This window comes from Chinchilla lanigera, unplaced genomic scaffold (assembly GCF_000276665.1).
Source record: "Chinchilla lanigera isolate Chin_1 unplaced genomic scaffold, ChiLan1.0 scaffold00039, whole genome shotgun sequence".
Classification (NCBI taxonomy): domain Eukaryota; kingdom Metazoa; phylum Chordata; class Mammalia; order Rodentia; family Chinchillidae; genus Chinchilla; species Chinchilla lanigera.
This window is the reverse complement of record NW_004955440.1, coordinates 14837015-14856981: the sequence shown is the minus strand read 5'-3', so window position 1 is coordinate 14856981 and position 19967 is coordinate 14837015. Positions and strand designations below refer to the sequence as shown.

At 48.7% G+C, this 19967-nt stretch overlaps 1 protein-coding gene across 1 annotated transcript in view; it reads right to left on the bottom strand.

Annotated features, from left to right (window-relative positions):
• Positions 1-2891: 2891 nt before the first annotated feature.
• Kif5c (kinesin family member 5C) overlaps positions 2892-19967 on the bottom strand; it is a gene marked incomplete at its 5' end in the record, with an annotated part of 99160 nt that continues 82084 nt past the window's right edge. Inside the window, 2 exon segments of the mRNA XM_013517505.1 lie at positions 2892-6636; positions 19024-19137. Coding sequence (XP_013372959.1) covers positions 19031-19137 — 107 coding nt within the window.

Below are 19967 nucleotides of genomic sequence, written 5' to 3'. Positions count from 1 at the left end.
GGAAGCTGACAGTCAGACCCAGTCCCAAGTCCGTAGTTCTTTCCACTGTGGAATGGCTTGCAGTATCGTTCAGAGGGCCAGCAGTGCAGAGGTACTGTCGTTTCCTGCACATCCTGGACGAGGGTGCTGCAGGGCGCCAAGGAGCCCGGGGGTTGGGGTGGAGATGCAGGCAGACAGCTGCCTCGGCACTGGCCTGTCCTTCCCAGCCTTCGGTAGCCCATCAGAGATGCTTCCACAGGAGAGGAGTAGGGAAAGGGAGCTTGCGCTACAGCGGAGAAGCTCGGGGAGGGAAGTCACTTCTGTCTCCACCCCCTCCTACACTTGTACTTGCACATGCATGTGTGGTATGATTGGCATGTTTACTTTTTCTAAAACCTAAAGCTCTAAAATGAGACCTGGTTAATCATTATGACAGGGCAGGAGGTGGGGCAGGGGGCAGCTGTTACCAACGGGGAGCCAGGAATAGCCTCCGCAAGGCCTCAACCATCCCCGGCGGGCGACGGCCGTCCAGGGCCCTTAGGTCACCCTTGTGAGCCCCTCGAGATGGGGCAAGAGAGTACTGACGCTTTTCCCTTTCCCCTTAAGCAGCACAGGAGTAGTGGCTGTGCATTTTAGAATGCAGAGATAAATAGTGTCCTAAAGAGAAAAGACCAACATGGACAGTAAGCTAAATTCTTACCACGCGTAGTTGGCAAACTGTGGCAGGATTGATGACTGCACTTCCTTTAAGAGTTATGTGCCAGCAAGGTTCTGATGAGGGCAGGGCACTGCTCTTTTAGAAGACTCACAGTTCGGTAACACCAGACACCTTCCTGCATCCCTCTTCCCTAGACATATAGGTATTCGCATGCTTAAAGTAACTCAAGTGTAAATATCTTAGAGGCCTATAAAAAGTTGTAAAGGTATAAAACATTCTTTACAAAAGGAGTTGTAAGACTTGCTCTAGACTCGCTGTTGAAGATGCAAACCCTAGAACCAGATTATGCGTTCAAATCTTGGTTCCTCCTTATGTGAGCTGTGAGACCTTGGGCAAGCTGCTTAAACTCTCTGTGCCCTCTCCTCACCTGTAAAAGGAAGATAATGGTGCCTACCTCATGGAGTTATTAGGATTAGATAAATACATATAAAGCACTTAAAACAGTGTCTGGCGCACAGCCAGAATAGGCTCTCAAATTAATTGCTTACTGCAGCTTTCTGAGTATTTCAAGGTTCTTATGCTGTTTCACTGCATCTGAGACAGGTTTGTCAGTTCCTCTAATTTCACTTACACATTCCGAAGGAGTACCATCTTGTTGCGGGTACATCTGTCTGAAGAGCTATGCGATGAGGACCATTTACAAGATGCTCATGAGGAACAGTGAGAGTGTGGGAGGCATGAAAGGGAAGAGGGGTCCCCTAGGATTCTCAAACAGAAACTCCTTTTGCACAGGAGGGCAGAGCAGATGGATTCCAGTTTTCACCATCCAGGGCCCTGCAAATAGGAAAACACCCAACAAGGGTCATCTGCATGTTTTAAGTGTTGCTTTGAGCCCAACTAACCACACCGAAATTGGTGTTTTCTTTGCAGATTGGATGACGCACCACCAAACGCCAAAGGGAAAGTAAAACCCCCGTGGCTCAGGATGCCTTCTGTCAAATGAACCCACATTTCCATCTGATGTGTCACAGATGCCTCTTGCTTCTGTTCTTTGTATTATATACCTAAGACAAATTGCAAGACGTAGCCTGTCATAAACGCCAGAATTAAACGTGCCACGCACACGTCACCAGTCATTGCCTGTGCAGATTACGGCTTCCCTTCTGCTTCGTCCCACCGCTGCTTTAGCTCTGTGCTTCCAGGCAGAGCCCAGCACAGTTCAGAGCTTGCAGGGACAGGAGACGGGCAGAAAGACCTGTAGGAGCCCTCACGCAGCCCTGCCACACTGGAGAGCTGGGCTCTGAGAACTGCTGGGGTCATTCCCACCGCTTCGTACTCTGCCGCTTCCAGAGGACTGCTTTCCATTTCAAACAAACAGGCTTCAGCCTAAATATTCATCCACCATGTCTGTAGCTTACTGCACACGTCACCTTTAACAAGCTCATTTTGGAAACCACCTCTCTCAATTTCTTTGGAGAACAATTTCAAGAAAGACAGAACATCATAAAAGCACTCCATTTGCACTACCCTCAGTTACACTTATTGACCATTCATCTGGCATCCATCCCTTTCATTTTTAATTGATGAAGGTGAAGAAATTTACTGTCTGGTTCTCAAGCACAATTAGCCCAATCAAAACAAGAACAAGGGTGTTTTACACATATAATATCATGCACAGTTACATGACTCTAGTGACGCAAGGTAGGGAAGACCCCTTGTTAAGAAACTTAATTTAAAAAAAAAAAATCCTGTGTCCTGCCACTGGTTTTTACCCAGCTGCACACTCTGGTGTCTTCCCGTGAGCTCTCACACCTGTACCCTCATCCTAAGAATCAGTGAGTTAAACAGGGACACACGCGCCTGCCACTCTCAAAAGATGCCCATAATCCTTCAAAATACACAGGGCTTCAAATCATTAGCTGAGGGGTGGCAATCTTCCGCAATCTACCATCAAAACAAGTGCCTTTCTCAAGCAGAAAGTTAATCACACTTTTTAAAATCGGTAGCTATCTTTTCAGAGTTGAAGAAACAAGTATCGGATTTTTTTGGTTTTCAGTGGAAAAAAGTGTAAAGCATAGATTCAAGCAAAGCAAAAGAACAAATGAGTAGCGTTGATCTTGCTCACGCTGCAGGCTGGGGCAGGTGCTCATCGGAAACAGACCCTTCAGAGGCCAAGGGAAGGCCACCAAGCCAAGCACCCGGGCATCTTCAATGAGCGTATCAGGATGACACAAACAAGGAAAAACAGACCGGCCAAAGTTTAATTGAGTTTTATTGTCCACTTTTTGTATTTTTCAATTATACAACATGCAGTCTGCCAGAGTATCCATACATCTTCGTTTTAGGATCTAGGAGATAACCAAAATTTTCCACAAGCCAGGGGAGGGTTACTTCCAGTCTTTTATGACAAATACTATGGTATCACATTGTTACTTGATACAAACTGCCATTCTCCCCTGAAAACCACCAAAACAAGTTTGTCCACAATTTTTTTTAAATGAAAGCTACTGTTCAGATACATAAAACCCAGAGAACACACATCTGCAGTACACATGACATACTTTACAAACTAGACATATATAATTCTACAGAATGCCCTATTCCCCTTAAATCTGCACACAATGAAAAATATTTTTAAATGATCACAAGTTTTAAATAAGTAAGCAGACTTCATGGACTGCTGCTTTCTTCAGCAGTTACTTGGCCCTTATTCAATATTTTTTTTAATATAAAGTCTGTGTTGTCAATGTTAAACAGTATTACACATATGGTTCCTTTTGTTTGCACAATATTGTCAAGATTATACAATGAAATCTCTCCTACCCTCTGCAAATGAAAAACATTTCTCATATATCTTCTCTCCAAAGTCCAAGTGACTCCTGCCCTGTTCAAATGTACACTTCAAAAAAGGGGAGCGTTAGGAACTTTCATTTGCTTTTAGCTATTTCTACAGGGAGGTGGAGCTGATAGGCCCCCCCGAGTCCTGGTGAAACCTTAGTTTTATCTTGGACAGGAATATCACTTCCATATGTGAACTTCAGGGCTTCAAAAAGTCACTAGATACTACAGTCTAGACAACCATTTTTATTTATCCCAGTATTTCTATAAATTCTTATTTTCTTAATCATACAATTCTACTGCCTTTAAAAGTCTTAACCACCCTTATTGTTCTGTCTACTACCTGCCATTCCATAAAAGCAAACTGTACCACATTTAACAGATGATATGTGCATACAGAATTCTCTGGTAATTGAACAAAATGCATCTGGCACTACCATAATATATTTTGGGTCCCAACCAGAAATCTTGATATCTCAAACAGCGTTCCTCTAATTTAGCAATCTACCATCCTGCAGGTAGATGTTATTTATATAAACCACCCGGCTATTCTCTGATAGCATCAAAGGGAAAACTATCAAGAAGTGACATGAAATATAAAATTGTTCAGAGGAGAAAAAACACACACATACAAACTAGCAAAAAATAACATATAACAAAAAATTTAATCATAGACTTGGGCTCAGAAATGTAGTTTTTACATTTAGAGTACACAGAGCAGTAGTGTTTTAAAAATGGACATTGCATAAAAATGCAGCATTTTTGAGAAAGATTACGTGGTCCTGATATACGAACCAGCTTATTACACAAAGTAATACTTAGAGATCCATTTGAATGAACTGTATAATCTATTCTATTGAGCCGTCTACCTTTAGTCACAGCATAGGAAAATTTGATTAGAGGTCCCATAAAGACTGAAGCTAGGTGAACTGACTGGCTGATCAGCAACTAGCAGAATTATCTTTAAAAGACATCAAAGCCAACTTTCTCTGTGAATAAAAGTAGAGTGAATTTTGTAAGGCCCTTGTAGAGATCAAGTAATATGGAACCACAAGTGAATGTTTCTTTTTGAAACATGAAAGGGACAGCCAATTCTTCAGAAGTAGAAAAGGGGCACCCAAGGAGAAATGACTTTGGAATGAATCTAAAATAATCCATTTTATAACGGCTGTTAACAAAAGCACCCCCCTCCAAAAAAAAAGAGGAAAGAAAATGACCGACCACTGTTCAATTATCAAACACCAAGTAATACAATTGCCTAATGGACAACAGTAAGTGGTATGTACTGACACTTATTTAATCAGCAGCCCTGTCAAAGGCTGTTTTAGCTTCCAAAGTCAGAGGCAAACATATTACCAACAAAGTTATAATCTGCGGCATGTTAGTACCTGATACGGCTCGCAAAAGCTACCCCGTAAGGACCCTGCCATCAGACTGCAGGTAAGCGATCAAACAGTTATGCTGGGCACACAAAGGCAACAAAATCAGAATGAAAAAAAATTCATGAGTATAAATTTGCCATCTTTATGAACTAAATACTTCAGTAGCCTTCATCCTTTTCATACTTCTCCAAAACAAAACAGGCAAAGACAAAGTGCAATGTTTAACAAATAAATTAAATCAAAGCAGCATTACTGTTAGGGAAATTTTGTACAAGAAGAATTTGAAAGTTAATGCACAGTACTTTGCACTTTTCACACACACACACACACACACACACACACTTGAACTACCTTGGCCCACACGGCCATGAGAAAACCCAGTCTCCCCTGGCACACACTTCATTCCTACGCGACAGCTCCAGTGCCAGTCACACATCTTGGGCATGTATGGTAACAGGATGGGTGCTTTCTCCAAGACTGGTTGGGTTGTCACTGATTTACCCCAAAGTATGTCAACAAAGTAGCAGCACACAAGATCAGCTTACTTGGATCCTTGTCAGTTTCCCTGAAAACCTTAGTATTTGGAAATCAGTCATTTTAATATACCCAACTGGAAGTAAGGGAATCAGCTTTAGATTCAGATACTAGAATAATAACCGCTACATGTAAAAAATCCATTTACACTGATTTCTTCTACTTATGCCTAGAAGAATATAAAGCCTATTTGGTGCCAAAGAGAATTCAGATAAACAGTCTGCAATGATGGGCTAGAACGGCAACTCATTCACAGACAGCACAAACTTTGCCTTGTCCTCCCCCCACGGGCTTTCCTTTTCAGCTGCTGGGATGATGCTGGATCTCCTTAGCGGCACCTCTTCAAGCTCAAGACGGTTCCCCAGACAAACAGGCCATCCCCAGTGCAAGCTCTGGAAGGATCTGGGAGGAAGAAGCAAAGGGGGCAGCCCCATCTCCACTCACCCAACTCTGCAGCATTTCCAACATTTCTGAAGGAACGATGTTCAAACCACCCGGGCCAGCAGAGACTAGTTGCTGCAGGTTCAATAGCAAGCAGCTTAGAGGTGAATTTTATGACTTTTTGCATTTACATAGATGTGTGTGAATGAACAAATTCTACATTGCTACTGTCAGCTTGTTTTTCTGCCTTGAAGAAATCTGCTTTGCTTTTTAACAGATGCCATACTAAAAGGTGTATTTTACAGATCCAAAGATGTGACCGGGATATTCAAAATGCTCCTTTGGGGTAATTTGTTTTCGGAAAAGTGTTCAGAATGAAAATTTCGATCCCTATAGCAGCACTTTTTGTCCCCTAAAAATATAAAGTAATGTGTTTATTATACAGGAAACCAGACAGTTCAGGCAGAGTGTGGTCGCCCGCCTCCACGGCACTTGGCTGTTTGCTCCAGGGAATGGCATGTCAGGGCGCTCCGACGGGACATGTCCTGTCACAGGTGCTGCTAAAGGAGGAGGCCCCAGGTACTGCCTGGAGTCCCCCCAGGGCCCTGGAGGCCGAGTCAGTGGAGATGCTTCTGAGTAGTGCGTGGATGTTCTGTAATCCTCTCCTTTCAATTTCTCGGAAAAAGTCCAAGCACACATCTGTACACACAGAAATTCTACACAGCTCAAAATACCTGAAACTGGTGTACTGCAGATGGCTGGGGTAAGCAACTATTAAAAAAAAAAAAAAAAAAAATTGTGTAGGAGGGGGGAAAATAAAGGAATTGGTGTTAATGTAGTCCTTGACATGCTCCGTGGAGTCATCTGTTGAAAGAGAATCAGAGAGAACACAGGAGTTAGAGAACACAGCAGAAACTCACTCCTCAGAAATATTTTTTAAAATTCTAGATTTTTAGATCAGAGTTGTCCAAAACAAATAGAACACAAGTCATATATTTAATTTTCCAGTCTCACATTCGAAAGTAAAAGGAAACAGGTAAAGTTAATTTTAATAATGTATTTTATGTATGCCAATTGATTCAAATATCATCATTTCAATATGTAATCAGTATTACATCTGTAGATATTGTACACTGCCATATTACTACTGAGATTTTTACTTCCTACCCCTTCCTAGAATGGTCTGCAATCTGGTTCCTATTTCTCACTTCCAACTCTTCTCAGCTGGGACTTCGCCATGTTTGCAGGCCTCACTGGACATGCGTAGCTGGCGGCTAACATACTGGACAGCACAGCCTCCTGTGTCTTGGTTTTATATGCTTTGTCCTAACATAATCTCACCGTTTTCTTCTAAACGTCAGGACCTACGGACCCTGTGGGTATCCAGAGTAATACACAATGCACTTTCTCAGTTCTGCGGAATGACCAGCACCACTGCTCATGCGTCAGCATGTGGCCTCACCACGCAGGTCAGACTTAGCTTCTGATCAGGCTCCCTACAAAAAGGCTCCCAGTTCGGACAGGTACGCTTCGCCCACGGAGTGATGACGCCCGCAGTAAGGCCCCGCTTTGACTCCACTCCACTCCCCACAGAGGTTCTAGCCATGGGCAGGGTTGTAGGATGACAGTGGGGACCAGCTGCGACTCAGGGCCCACCCGAGTGACCTTTTGCAGCCTTTGGACTGAATCCTGTAAGTTCAGTTCTCAGAGGACACTGAGAAGTTCAACTTCCTTCCAACAGCTGGAGGGCCTGGGTCTGGCTATACCTGTACTGTGCATTTCCTACGGAGCGCCTAGCTTTTTGAAGGACAATGACCTGAGGAGCAGCTAGGGCCACACGCTTGAGGCACTGATGGAACGGCCTGGCACAGGAAATGCCTGACGCTAAGAGAAACCTAACTTCTGATTTAAAAAGACCTTAATCTGATACACCACACTTCCTGTTTCACCTCTAGAGGACTTCTGTGCAAATCTGATGCTCAGCTGTAGTAAATGTCTCAGATTCCTGTTTCCCCCGCTTTACTCTCGATTTACAATACTGTAAGAATCTTCACATATTTTGTATAAATAGGCAGGGTGTACAATACTTATAAGTAGAAAAATTCACTGCCTGGAAAGGGGTTATAAAAGCGGACAAGAACAACGCAGGTAAAAAAGAGAAGAAATACAAAACAGAAACTGAGCAGGAAAAAGGGAGAACAGCACATTCTGAACAATACCAACTCTTCCCTGACACGAAAAATTGCACGTATTTAGGAAAGTCGCTTGGGGACCACCTTTCTCACTCAACAGTATCATCTCCCACAATTACAAAACTCTCCGATTAAACAGACTTTAAACAACCGTACATGGTGACGTTCTTGTCATTTTTTGAAGCCAGACAGAGGAAGATCAGCCTCTGGGAAAAGCACGTTTAACACGTAGCTGCTCTGGTGAGAGTCTATGCTTCTTGTCAGGTCCAGAAGTGGAAAACCGAAAAGTGTGGTCAGAGCTGTCATTTAAAACCCATTTCAAGTGGAAAACCAACGGGAATGCGTTTTGAATACCAGCGATGAATCTCCATTCGCCTCACACAGGCTCATCTCCTGAGCCCACCAGCACGCTGGGCGGAGGGGCGGTCTTCGCGCGTGCCTGAGGCGGGGAGGTAACTGGCACATACCTCACATTGTGGGTTTCTGGCTTGGTGCAGTGACTGCAGCCAACCCATGTTGACACAGCGAGCATTAGACACACAGACTCCCTGGTGTGGCCTCCATAACTCCAGCAGACCATGAAGTGACACGATTTCCACCAGAAGGCCTTTCACTCAAGTCCCACGCCCCTGTGCAAGACCCGGCATGTGTGGCTAACAGTTTGAAAGAAATGGGGGGCCGCAAGCTGCTTAGCTTAGTCACCTTGAGGAGACTGAGGAGACCTGAGATTGTGACATTTGCTACATAAAAGAAAACGCAGAGAAATTCCGCCCGTCCGGGGTCCTCTCTTGACTATGAAGAGGTTATTCCTCTTCACCTTGAATTTAGGATCGTTACAGGCCTGTCTCGGGTCTTTCCTGCAGGCCCAGGAAAAATTGGACTCACATAAAACACTGCCATGCATCCTCCTCACCACCTGGACGCCCACTCCTCAGAAAAATTCAGGAGGGAAAATGGTACACATTTTAGAGGCAAATGATTCCTCCCCAAGAGAAGCCATGTCTGACCCTTCCCACTGCAGAGAGGCTAAGGGTCTGGAGAACACTGGACGCCCAGTCCAGCTGACCCTCTCTTACGCGGTTCACAGAAGTCACGCACTTGCCTAGGGGCAGCGGACTGGACCCCGTGATCCGCCAGCTGACCAGCTCCAAGTCTGCGCCAAGCTGGGGAGGTAATTCAGAAGGGAAACGTGTGACCCGATTTAGAAGGAAGTAAAAATCACCTTTTCTTTAAAAGGGGTGGGGAAGGCCGAAGAAAGAAACTAATTATATAGAAGGGTTTTGCAAGAAGTATTTAGAGATTCCAACCCTTCAACTTTGCCTTTTGCAATTGCTTGCAGTGGATTTACGCTTAATCCAAACAGTACATAGTTTTATCTTTTCTTTTGCCTTTCTACAGTTCAATCCCCACATTATAAGAATTACCATTTGTACTTCACTGATCCCCACTGCAGAGAGGCGGGTTCACCTCCTTGCTGCTTTGTTGCAGTCTGCGGGGCAGGAACTGTTTGGGTTGCCCAGAATTTGACTCTGAGAAACATGAAATTGATCACTATTAAACTATAGCTGCCTACGGTACTGCAGGCAAAGCCAGGAATTCTTTCTTTCAGGGGTTCACGAGTCCTCTCTTGGAATTCAGGATTCTAGTTTCAAAAGCCCAGGCCTCAACTGTGCCCATCTGCAGTTATCTCTGTCCTCTCCCACTGCAGTCCCACTTCTATTATTTTTTCTTTCTGGGGGCTGCTGAGTATCAAACCCAAGGTCTTAGGTGTATTAGGCAAGCATTCTACCGCTTAGCTACGCTCCCAGCCCCCACTTCAACTATTCTTTTAAGGCTTGGCTACACGAGCACAGTAACATCAGTTAATATTTTAATGTTTGTGAGGGTATAATTTTTTTTAAGTTTTTTTTTCATACCGGGAATCGAACTCAGGACCTTGAGATTGCCAGGCAGGTGCTGTGCCACTGAGCTACGTCCCCAGCCCTAAAGGTGTAATTTTTGCCAGGCACTCTTCACTTGATCTTAGCCAAAAGGCCAAGAAGCGATATTTTTGCCAGGCCCTCTTGTAGGAGTTTTTTCTCTTCTTTCATGTCATCCTACTCCATTCCCAGGCAAGCCTACGATGTCGGTATTATGACCCTACTCCTCCACACCAGTCTCGGCTGTTCAGTGCCCAGGAACCTCGTCTGCAGTAAATGGCCAGGCTCTCTTTACATAGTTCTCTAAAATGACACACAACAGACAGACTCTGCTGAAGGACCTAGGAGAATCCCACTGTTACCCATCAAGTCAGATAACAACGAGGTTCACAAAAATGTAAAACAATGCCATTTTGCCAAGGGTTTTGTTTTGTTTTAAAATAGTCATTTTTCATAAAGTGGCATTTATGGAAACATAGATGATGAGCTTGTTACATTTTTAAAAGGTGAAAGATTTATATGATCTGAAGAGAAACCAGAATATTACAAAAGTTTCTTTTTTCTTTTTGTTTTTTGGCACTGGGAGTCGAACTCAGGACCCTGCGCTCGCCAGGCAGACGCTTATGCCGCTGAGCGATCTCCCTGGTCCTTCCCTTTTAAATGAACCTGGCAATATTTTAATTCGTTGATACATATGAACAGGTACAATTCACAAGTATTAAAGCCCTCTGATGTCATTGATCCTTCTGAAGAGAATAAAGAGCCCTAATGCCAAGAACCTTGAGCGGTGGCCCACAGAACACCGGAGTCCTTGATCAGGATCTATCACTAACAAGCTTAGCATCCCAAGAGCCACCTCTTCTTTTTAAAATGCAGAATGAGGAGATAGGGTGAGGCAATGAGGCAACGCGGACTGCGGCGGAGTGCGCAGTGCGGGCTGGGCAGAGTCTGAGCTTTATGTGTGCACGAACGAGCCAGTCCGCACAGCCACCCTGTACGTAGGTGCCGGCCATGTGTGAGAGGAGGACACTGAGGCCGAGAGATGAAGTGAACCGCCTGGCACGTGAGAGTCAAAACCAGAGGCAGGCAACAGACCCTGAGCTCGTAATTACCCAACCACCCCGCCTGCAGCCACGGGCCCTCCCTGTGCGCACACGTCTGTGCTTCAGTCCTCGTTGCGAGGATTTTCTAGCAGAGGCAGCAAGGTGAGTGGCTCAGTGCGTTAGACGTGGACCAGGTCCGCCAGGCCACTGCCATCAGTAAGGACCCCTGGGCTTCACCGTTTCAGAGAGCTGCATCTGACAGCCTCCCCTGCCCTCCCTCCCCGTGTGGTGTGGATGGAGGTCAGTCGTGCGTCTCAGTAGATATGATACTTCACTGTGATTAAGTCAAAACCAGGAAAAGGGGCGCGAACCCAACAGTGGTACAAGGTAAGATGGGCTCAGGTATTAACAGACAGAACAGTAACCACACGGAAAGATGGGGAGTGGCCCGGAGAAGCGCAGAGACAAGAGTGTAAGCGACCGCGCGGCAGCCGGGAAGCTCAGTGTGAACCCACACACACACGAGGAACAAACAGAAGCCTGGCTGCTGTCGAGGCCAAGGGCTTAAAAAGGAAACGCCGTCCTGCCCGGGACACAACGGAGACAGCACTGAAGGGAGAGTGCTCAGGGCTCCGAGGAGGGTGGCTTCCTCAGTTCGAAGAAAGAGGAGCCCGAGGCCTACATGACCAAAAGCACAAGGCCTCGGCCCAGGGTTGTGAGTGTGACGAAACACCCAGCGGTACTCGGAGTCAAGGAAACCTGAGGGTTACGTGCTAGAAAATACTGGATGTTCCATCTCTGCTACTCCTCTGGAGCTGACCCGTTTGGGTGTAGTTCAGTGTGACCTGACTTTTAGGCAAAGAAAATAATCCGTGCATTCCAAACAACGGGGCCCAGCGGGGCAGGCTGAAGACTGCACACAGCAGGCACGAGGCCGCACAGGGCCCAGGATCCCAGGCCCTCGCCACAGACGGCCAGTGTGGCAGCCAGAGGAGCCGTGGAGGAACTGCAGGAGCTTCCTTATGCGTCTGACTCATCTCAGCAAAGAAGAAGCAAGAGATGCTGTTTATAATAATTAATGAATATTTTCACAATAAAGACCCGGAAGAAAGACCTGGAGAAGACAGAGCCATGTTTCAGTGACAGTCACTGGTCCTGTGAGTGTCACAAGGACCAGAGACAGAGGCGTCACAGCTGAACTCCAGGGTCCACCTCTGTGTCTGTGAACCCGGGTCCCCGCCACCGCTGGACAAGTGGCGGCCCCATGAGATCTACCCTTACACCATGAGATCACAGCGCAAACAGCGATTTGCCTCTTCAGAGGAACTTTCAGGCCCTCAATGAGCCCCTCTGGCTCTTCTAGTGTGATTTTTGAGATTGTTTTATCAAAGTTTATCAAGACTTTCTCCCATGTTATGATTTCTAAGCTTTACAGATAGTTTTTTATAAACGTGTGCCTCAAAATATCAAAGCCTCAATCTGCATGAACACAGTGAGAGGCAGCTTCACTTCAAACCTGTCCAGTGTTGTGCTTTTCTTGACATGGAAATCTCGGGAACTAACGTGGTTACCTAGCTGGCCCCATGACCAGCATTCCCACGCACCTACAGCTCCGCATGTGCTTTGCTATAACCAAGTTAGAATGACTTCTCAGGACTATAATCATCTTCTAGCTGAAGAGGACAGAACTGGACCCAGCAGGAAAATGTGACCCGTCCACATGGAGACAAAGCGACCTGAAGGCCTGCTGCGATTCTACAGCAGTTTCAACAGAGCACGCTCGGTCACGCCAGGACACACGCAGCAAGGGCGTGCAACTCCCGGAAGCAGCACGGCCCAGCATCACACTGCCCTTAGCTCAGTATTTTCACTCAAAGACCATCTTCCTCAAACTGTGTTCAGGTGAGTGCTTTGGGTTTGTGATTGTGGTTTTAATTCAACCTAATTTCCTATACTTTTGACTGAATAATTGCAGAGGATCTGTACAAAGAGTATATGTACTATTGAAAATTTGCAAAAATTTACATATTATAATAAAATAATGTAAATCAACTCTGGGGACCTGAGAATTTTACTCCTTAAAAGTTCCCTTTTTACCGCTCAAATGTAAAACATAATGGCTTAAACTCAGGAAAACCAGAGAGAGGGGGTGGGAGGAGAGAGGAGGGGAAGCGGGAGGGAAAGGAGAAAAGGGGAGGGAGGAAGACGGCTTTCCAACAGCTGTGGTCTCAGCAACGCCCCCCTGGTGCCATCTGGTGGACTCCTGTGAAAAGTCCCCACTGGCCGACCAAGCACTGCCAGGAAAGCAAGCCAATCTCCAGGGCTCTCAGAATCACAGCGGGACAAATATTTAAATGGGTGTCTACATTAAGTGTGGGGCCTCAAACAAGCATTCATCTCTCCCTGGCGGGCCCATTTCACACCCTTCTGCTCTTGGGCCTGAGCCCGGCCGGCTCTCCCTCCCAATAACCTGGCTTCTTACTTGCAGAAGGCAGTACTGAGGTGCTGAGCTGCTGAGCTGCACGCGCCCCCGGCACCCCCCCCCCAGCCACCTCCCTCCTGCTCCTTTGGGCCATCCGTGAGCTGTACCACCTCCCACCGGAGGGAAGAAGGCACCCATCTTCACCCCCTCCTCCGCGCCTCTGCCCTTCCTCAAACAAGACCCACCGGAGTGGATGTGCGGTCACCAGCTCTACCTCCTCAGCCCCACTCTCTGGCCCCTGCGAACTGGGCTTGCTGCACCCCTCACCAAAGACGCCCAAGGCCCCCGCCATCCGGCCTTCACCAACCACCCAGGCCCTGTCATCATCTGCCTCCCGCGCTGAGCTGCCCACTCGACCTTCGAAGTCCAGCGCCTTCCCTGGGCCCCGTGGCCTCGCATTCCTCCTCTCAGATCCCCTACTTAGCACCGCTTCTTTGCTCGGACTTTCCATTTGCCAGTCCCAGGCCTGTCTAACCACCACCACCACCCCGACTCCCCTCGGCCTGTCTGTCCTCTGACAGGTCACCCACCTCCCTCCTCCAGACCTGGGGCTTCAACACGGGCCGCGGTCCTAATTCTCTGGGCCTCCAGCGCTGGCCTCTCTCCTGAGTCCCGGACCCACGGGTTCCACACACCGAGGCCGGAAGGCTCGGCTGGACGTCAAGGAGGCACCACCGTTAACCTATGGAACCTCCGGCCCGCAAACCTGCTTATCACCCAATTTCCCCGTCAGGCTGGAAAGGTTACTAAGTAGCCACCTAACTGTTAGAGCCCAACCCTGGGGAGAGAGGACCTTTAGTTCCTTTCCTTCCTCCTCCTGGCAGCAACGGCTAAGCCCTAAGGGCAGACCCTGGCTTTGACACCGTGCCAGCTACGGCTGCACTTCCTCTCCTCTTCCCGCCCCAACCACTGTCCTCCAAAGCAGATCTCCAGAGCCCCTCCTCCTAACCTCACCCCACCCGCCTCTTACTAGAGTCCAGCCCACAGAGGCCTTGTTCCATTATGAACAAAGTCCCACCCACTCTTGGGCAAAATCCCAACCCCCCACACCTCGATTCCAGTCAATACTCTATCTCAGCATCAAAGGCTTCACGCACCCGAGCCCAGGCCCTCCCCAACAACTCTAACGGCGATGGCCTCGTGCTGGAGCCGGCATCTGTGCCGGGGTACGCGCCTTCACACGCACTGTTCACCGCGGAGTTCTCCGCTCCCACGTCGCCCCCCAAAGTGCCCCACCTACTCCATCAGCCCATTCCTGCTTTCTTCACAGGTTGCCCTGTTCTGTCTCCCGCAGCAAACACACCGCTGGGTAAGAGCAGCCTTCTCGGCTCTTCCACTGTGGGGCCGAACACAGAACAGGCTCTGAGCGCCCGATCCCACTGGGCAGATGAGGGAACGGAGCTGGAAGAAATCAAGTAACTTGCCCGGCGTCGTGTAGGAGTCAAACGCCAAGGCCAGGGCCGGAACCCAGGTCTGGCCAATTACAAGCCGCATGATCTGAGCTCGAGGCACCATACTGTCCTTGTCCAGCTCTGGTGCTGGAAAAGGGTCCTCCCCTGCCCTGGCGCAGCTCCCTGGATTTGATCCAGACGAGACCAAATCAGCATTATCGTGGGCGCCTTTGATTTTTACATGTTGGCATCTTAAGTGGCTTTGAAACCTTGAGGAGAAACCAAAATACTCGCGACCGTGTTCCCGGAACCCTGAGAGGAAGCAGAAGGAAATCCCAGGATCTCCAGGTGCCGCCCAAGCACGAACATGTCGCCCTGGCTGCGAGTCGGCAGTCAGCATCGCCTCTGCCAGGGAAGATACCTCAGAACGGCGTCCCGAGCTCAGCAAGACGATTGCACAAAGGTTCTGATGCATCCAAGCCCTGAATTCCGCAGTCCCAGTTTAAAAACAAAATCATTTAATGTTTCTTCACGTCTAATTATAATTCCCTGCTCCTTGGGTACCCTCTGTTTTTAAAACTTCTGCTGACAAAATCCTAGTCATTTCTTTAAAAAAGTCAACATTCTTCCTCGTAACTCTTAGATAAATGGTATCTTTAAAGGCCTCTGTTTGCTCATAGCACCAGACAGGAGGCTCATTTAGAAGTGGGTCTTCCCTGCACAATGGTCACTACTGCTACGAGTCTAAAAGCTACTCTGTAACAACTACATGGACTGAAGGATGTGAAGGTGTAGGTAAAAAGAAGTAAATATTTGGTGAGGGACCCTGGCTCCTCCACTCCTAAAGCCCCTGCATCTCTTACTGAACAGGGAGTGCGACGCGTACCCCCGTGAGATGCCAATGGCTGGGTCCTCCTGAACAAGCTCAGGCTGGGGGCTGGTTGCCAGGAAAAGCGACCATGTGATGAGAAGAATAAAATGTGTAGTCCCCACCCCTCTCCTACCTCCCACTCTCCGGGGGCAGAAATTAAGGTTGAGCTGCTGTCACCAAGGGCTAGTGATTCATCAATCATGCCCACGTAATGAACCTCCATGAAACCCAAAGGCCTGGATTTGGGGAATTCTGGATTGCTATCCGCATCGGAGTGCCTGGCAGGTAATGCAGAAGGCACAGAAGCTCTGCATGCACACAAGCCACAGCTTAGGGCTTGCAATTTGGCATTTGTAGTGGGAAGCAGCCCTGCTGGACTAAGCTCTTCACCTACGGACGCTGAGGCTGTCTCCAGGCAGACACTATTAGAACTAAATTAAATTAGAAGATGCCAGCTGGGCACGGTGCCACACACGTGTAATCCCAGCACTCGGGAGACTGGGCCAGGAGGATCACCATGTGTTAGAGGCCAGCCTGCAAGACACAGTGAGTTCAAGGCCAGCCTGAACTACATAGCAAGACTCTGTCTCAGAAAAAACCCAAAAAAACCAAAACGAACAAACAAATTAGAAGTTAGAGGGTGGCCTCTACTACAGAACCGAGTGTCAGAAGTGCTGACTGGTTGTGAGAATGTGAAAAACACATGGGTTTGTCCTAGTTCTAGTAACAGAGGCTGTGCACCAACAGCTATTAGCCAACTACTACATGCCAAGTTCTGCACGCTCAGCTGCACTAGCAACTAGCATTTCTTTTAGCTCTCGCTGTCATGCAGCTTAGAGGCAGAATCTCATGTAAGCCTTATATCAATGCCAGCGATCCAGGTAAAAGATTCCCATTTCACTGATGACCAAACAGACTCTGAGGTTAAACAGCTGGAAGAAAAGAGAAGATCTGACACCTGAAAACCCAGTCTATTATCCAACACCAGTCCGCCCAGCCACCTGCCATCCTAACAGTGTTTACTTCTGGACACTGTGATAAGAGCACCTTGGCCACAGGATGGATGAAACGTGTGAAGGAGTTGCCAGCGGTGGGTAAAATAGTCAAACACTTCGAGAAAAGAAAGAAAGAATTGTGGGTCAGGCTGACTGCTACTCTGGATGTCGGGAAGCCTCACAGAAGCACTGATTTCTCCATCTTCAGGGTACGAAGAGCCATCCTGGCAAATGGTAGCCAACACTCTACGGCGTGCACCTTCCACGGAAGTGCAGGTGTGGCGGATGTCACTGGATCCCCTGAGCAGGGCGGTTATCTCTGCACGGCCTCTGGACCCAGAATCCTGGATCCGACATTTAGGAGGAACCTGATGGGAGCCTAGCACCGCCCCGGCGTGCCTTCATCAAATGAGGCAACGCACACAGCACGTGTTCGCAGGCGCAGTGAGCTGGCTGTCCACCCCAGCATCTGTAACCCGCACGCCCTCCTCCGGGGCCACGATGTGGCCAGCTAAGACTGCCCTTCCCAGCCTCCCCCCAGCGAGACATGGCCATGTGCCTCGCCACAAGGATACAGACACCCGCTCTTATGGGGCACTGAGACAGCCACTTAAAGCGCGCTGATTCACCCGGGAGGGCTGCTCTGGCCCTGTCCCGCTTCCTCTGAGGTGCTCTCCCTGCAGCTCAAACCGTAGCAGTGCGAGGACTGAAGCTGTACTTGAAGCCAATTTGGCGAGCACGGGTGGCCCGAGGAGTCCTGGCCTTGCTGAGGACAGTGGGCCTGCAGTGAAGAGGCCATGTTTCTGATTTCACTGTGGAGCTCTTTCACAGTGACTCACAGACGACCCTCACATTTCCTTGACCTGAGAAACTTCCGTCCCGTGTAAAGCACAGCTACTGTAGGAGGGCGGGCCTCAGACCCTGGTGGGTAGCAAAGCCACCAGAGTTCTTGTGAAAAGACAAAAGCTCAGGCCCTGTCCCACACTAAGGAGCCTGCACTCTCACGCCAGGTGATGCTGATGTCCGAAGTGGGATTTTGTGTCTGTCTTCTGGTGCTGGAGACTGAACCTAGCGCCTTACTCTTGTCAAGCCTGCGTGCCACCACGGAAGTTTGAGAGCCACTGCTTCTAGGTTTTCTGTTCTTAGCCGCCCAACATGCTCTTACATTCCCTTCAGGTCTTAGCCTGAAGACCGACACCATGCAGCAGTAAACATCTAACTTCATTTTATTTCAGATTAGGACAGGCTGGTTCTGAAGGTGGTGGCCCACTGCCAAGACCCCGTCCCACCCACCCACCTAGGGCACGGCAGGTGCTGGTGGGCGTGTCGCCTGCTGCAGCCTGCCTCGGCCTGCCCTTGTGTTCCCACTAACCTGGCCAGCCCCTGCCCCGCTCCTTGGCACAGCCTGGGGTAGCACAGGTAAGAGTTACCTGGGGATAATCAGCAAAGCAAACTCCTTAGGGCTTTTCACTGAGCCTTAGCAACGCTGTCATCCCACCCCGGGGAAAGGCTCCAGCCCCTGACATCCGCCGCCTTCCTACTCTGACACAGAAAGGAAGGGACGGGTAAGGAACCGAGGTTCAGTCACCCCTGGTCGCAGAGGCTTCATACCAGGTAAGCTACTGGCCTTCGGAGAGCTCCCTAACGGGGCGCGGAGTCCAAGGGCAGTGCAGAGTCAGGGTCACGGTTTTCCCACACCCAGTTTTCTGGCCGCCTACTCTCTGGGTGCCCCCCCAGGATCCGCTTCCCTCTGTTTCTCGGTGGTGAAGCACAGGCCAAGCCCGCCCCCTTCTCGCTTCTCTAAGGCTCATCTCTCTGTCCTTCGGAGCAACGCTGGCCATGTGGGCTGTAGGAGGGACGCTTACAGACCAAAAGCCACTTGGGGTCCAACACTAATTATAAACAGATGGCCACTTTCTGACTCTATATTCCTGAGACTTGAAGCCATCTGCCCCTTCCCTGTGTCTTAGGAAACTTATGCAGTTGACAAACAGGCAATGCCGTTTCAGAGGTCAGTTACTACGGAAGAGAGCCCCACAGACAGAAGAAAGCTCGGGAGCCATTCACTACACAGCCCTGTTCCCGGAGGCAGTGAGGCCAGGCGTGGCCCAGGGTCCTCTGGGCCCCAGGTGGCTCCACTAAAAAAATCCAGGGCTCTATACTGTGATGAGGCGAGGTCCGGGTCTCTGCTCACCTGGGCCTCAGGGCCTGCCCTGGGGCACAACGGACTCTCTGTTACATGTCACATGCGTGTGGCTGAGATGGCCAGCATGGGGCTCAAGGAAGGAATAAGGCTCTGTCTCCAAATACGCCCCATGGCTACTCCAAAGAGAAAACCCCCAGGCGCCATGGACTCACTCTGTATTTACTTCTGGTAGTGAGCAGAGTTGGAAGAGACGCCTCCTCCCCCTCGGATGGCGTGGACCGCGGTTGGAGACGAGGCTGGGTAGTGTCCTGGGCGAATGGGCTTGGCTGTATCAACACAAAGGAGAGAGAAAAACTTTCACCAAAAGCTGAAACGGCAGGCCAGACACCTACAGCTCCTGGTGACAAGCAGAGTCACAGTGCTCATCAGCGTGACCATCTCCTCCACCACTAGACCTTTGTGAAAAGAGGGCTACGCCTAGCAGCAGTGCAGTTAGTGATGCCAGGATATCCAGATATTCCCAGGACAGAGAACTTAGGCATCAACCTTTAAATAAGAAAGCAAAATTAGAAACAAAGGACTTTCCTTTGTACGGTGAGGTCGGGCCACCGTTCCCTCCAGGATTTCATGGGGACCTATGCAGTCCCTGAGGTCAGATGCAGAATTCTAAGTGCAATGTGTTTTTCTGGGGAGAGGGTCCGCAGTTTCCAGGAGATTCTCCAAGGGTATGAAACCCAATAAACGCAATGAGTCACTAAGGGATTTTAAAACCAGAAACTTGAAGTTGCTGGTTTGCAATACACCTGCATAGGAATATCTGACAGGCAATAACATGACACATTATTAGAGATGTTTCACCTTAAAACCCTTTACAGATTATCCCTAAATCCCTTCTCATTCTTTCGGCTGTAACCTGGCAGTGTTCGCTGCACCCTCATCTTCTACACGGGCAAAATGTCCAGACGCATAGCGGTCCCCTGGTCGGCTTGGAACCACACCCTGATCACCAGCGCCAGCCTGGCTCTCCGCAAGCCGTGAGGGTTCCGGCTCCAGAGAGGCCCCTTTGTGGTCCTGGGTGGGGCAGCACACAAGGGACCTTCAGGGTGAGCAGCTGTCACATACCGTGGCGTTTCCAAGTGTGCGCCTTTGTTTACTG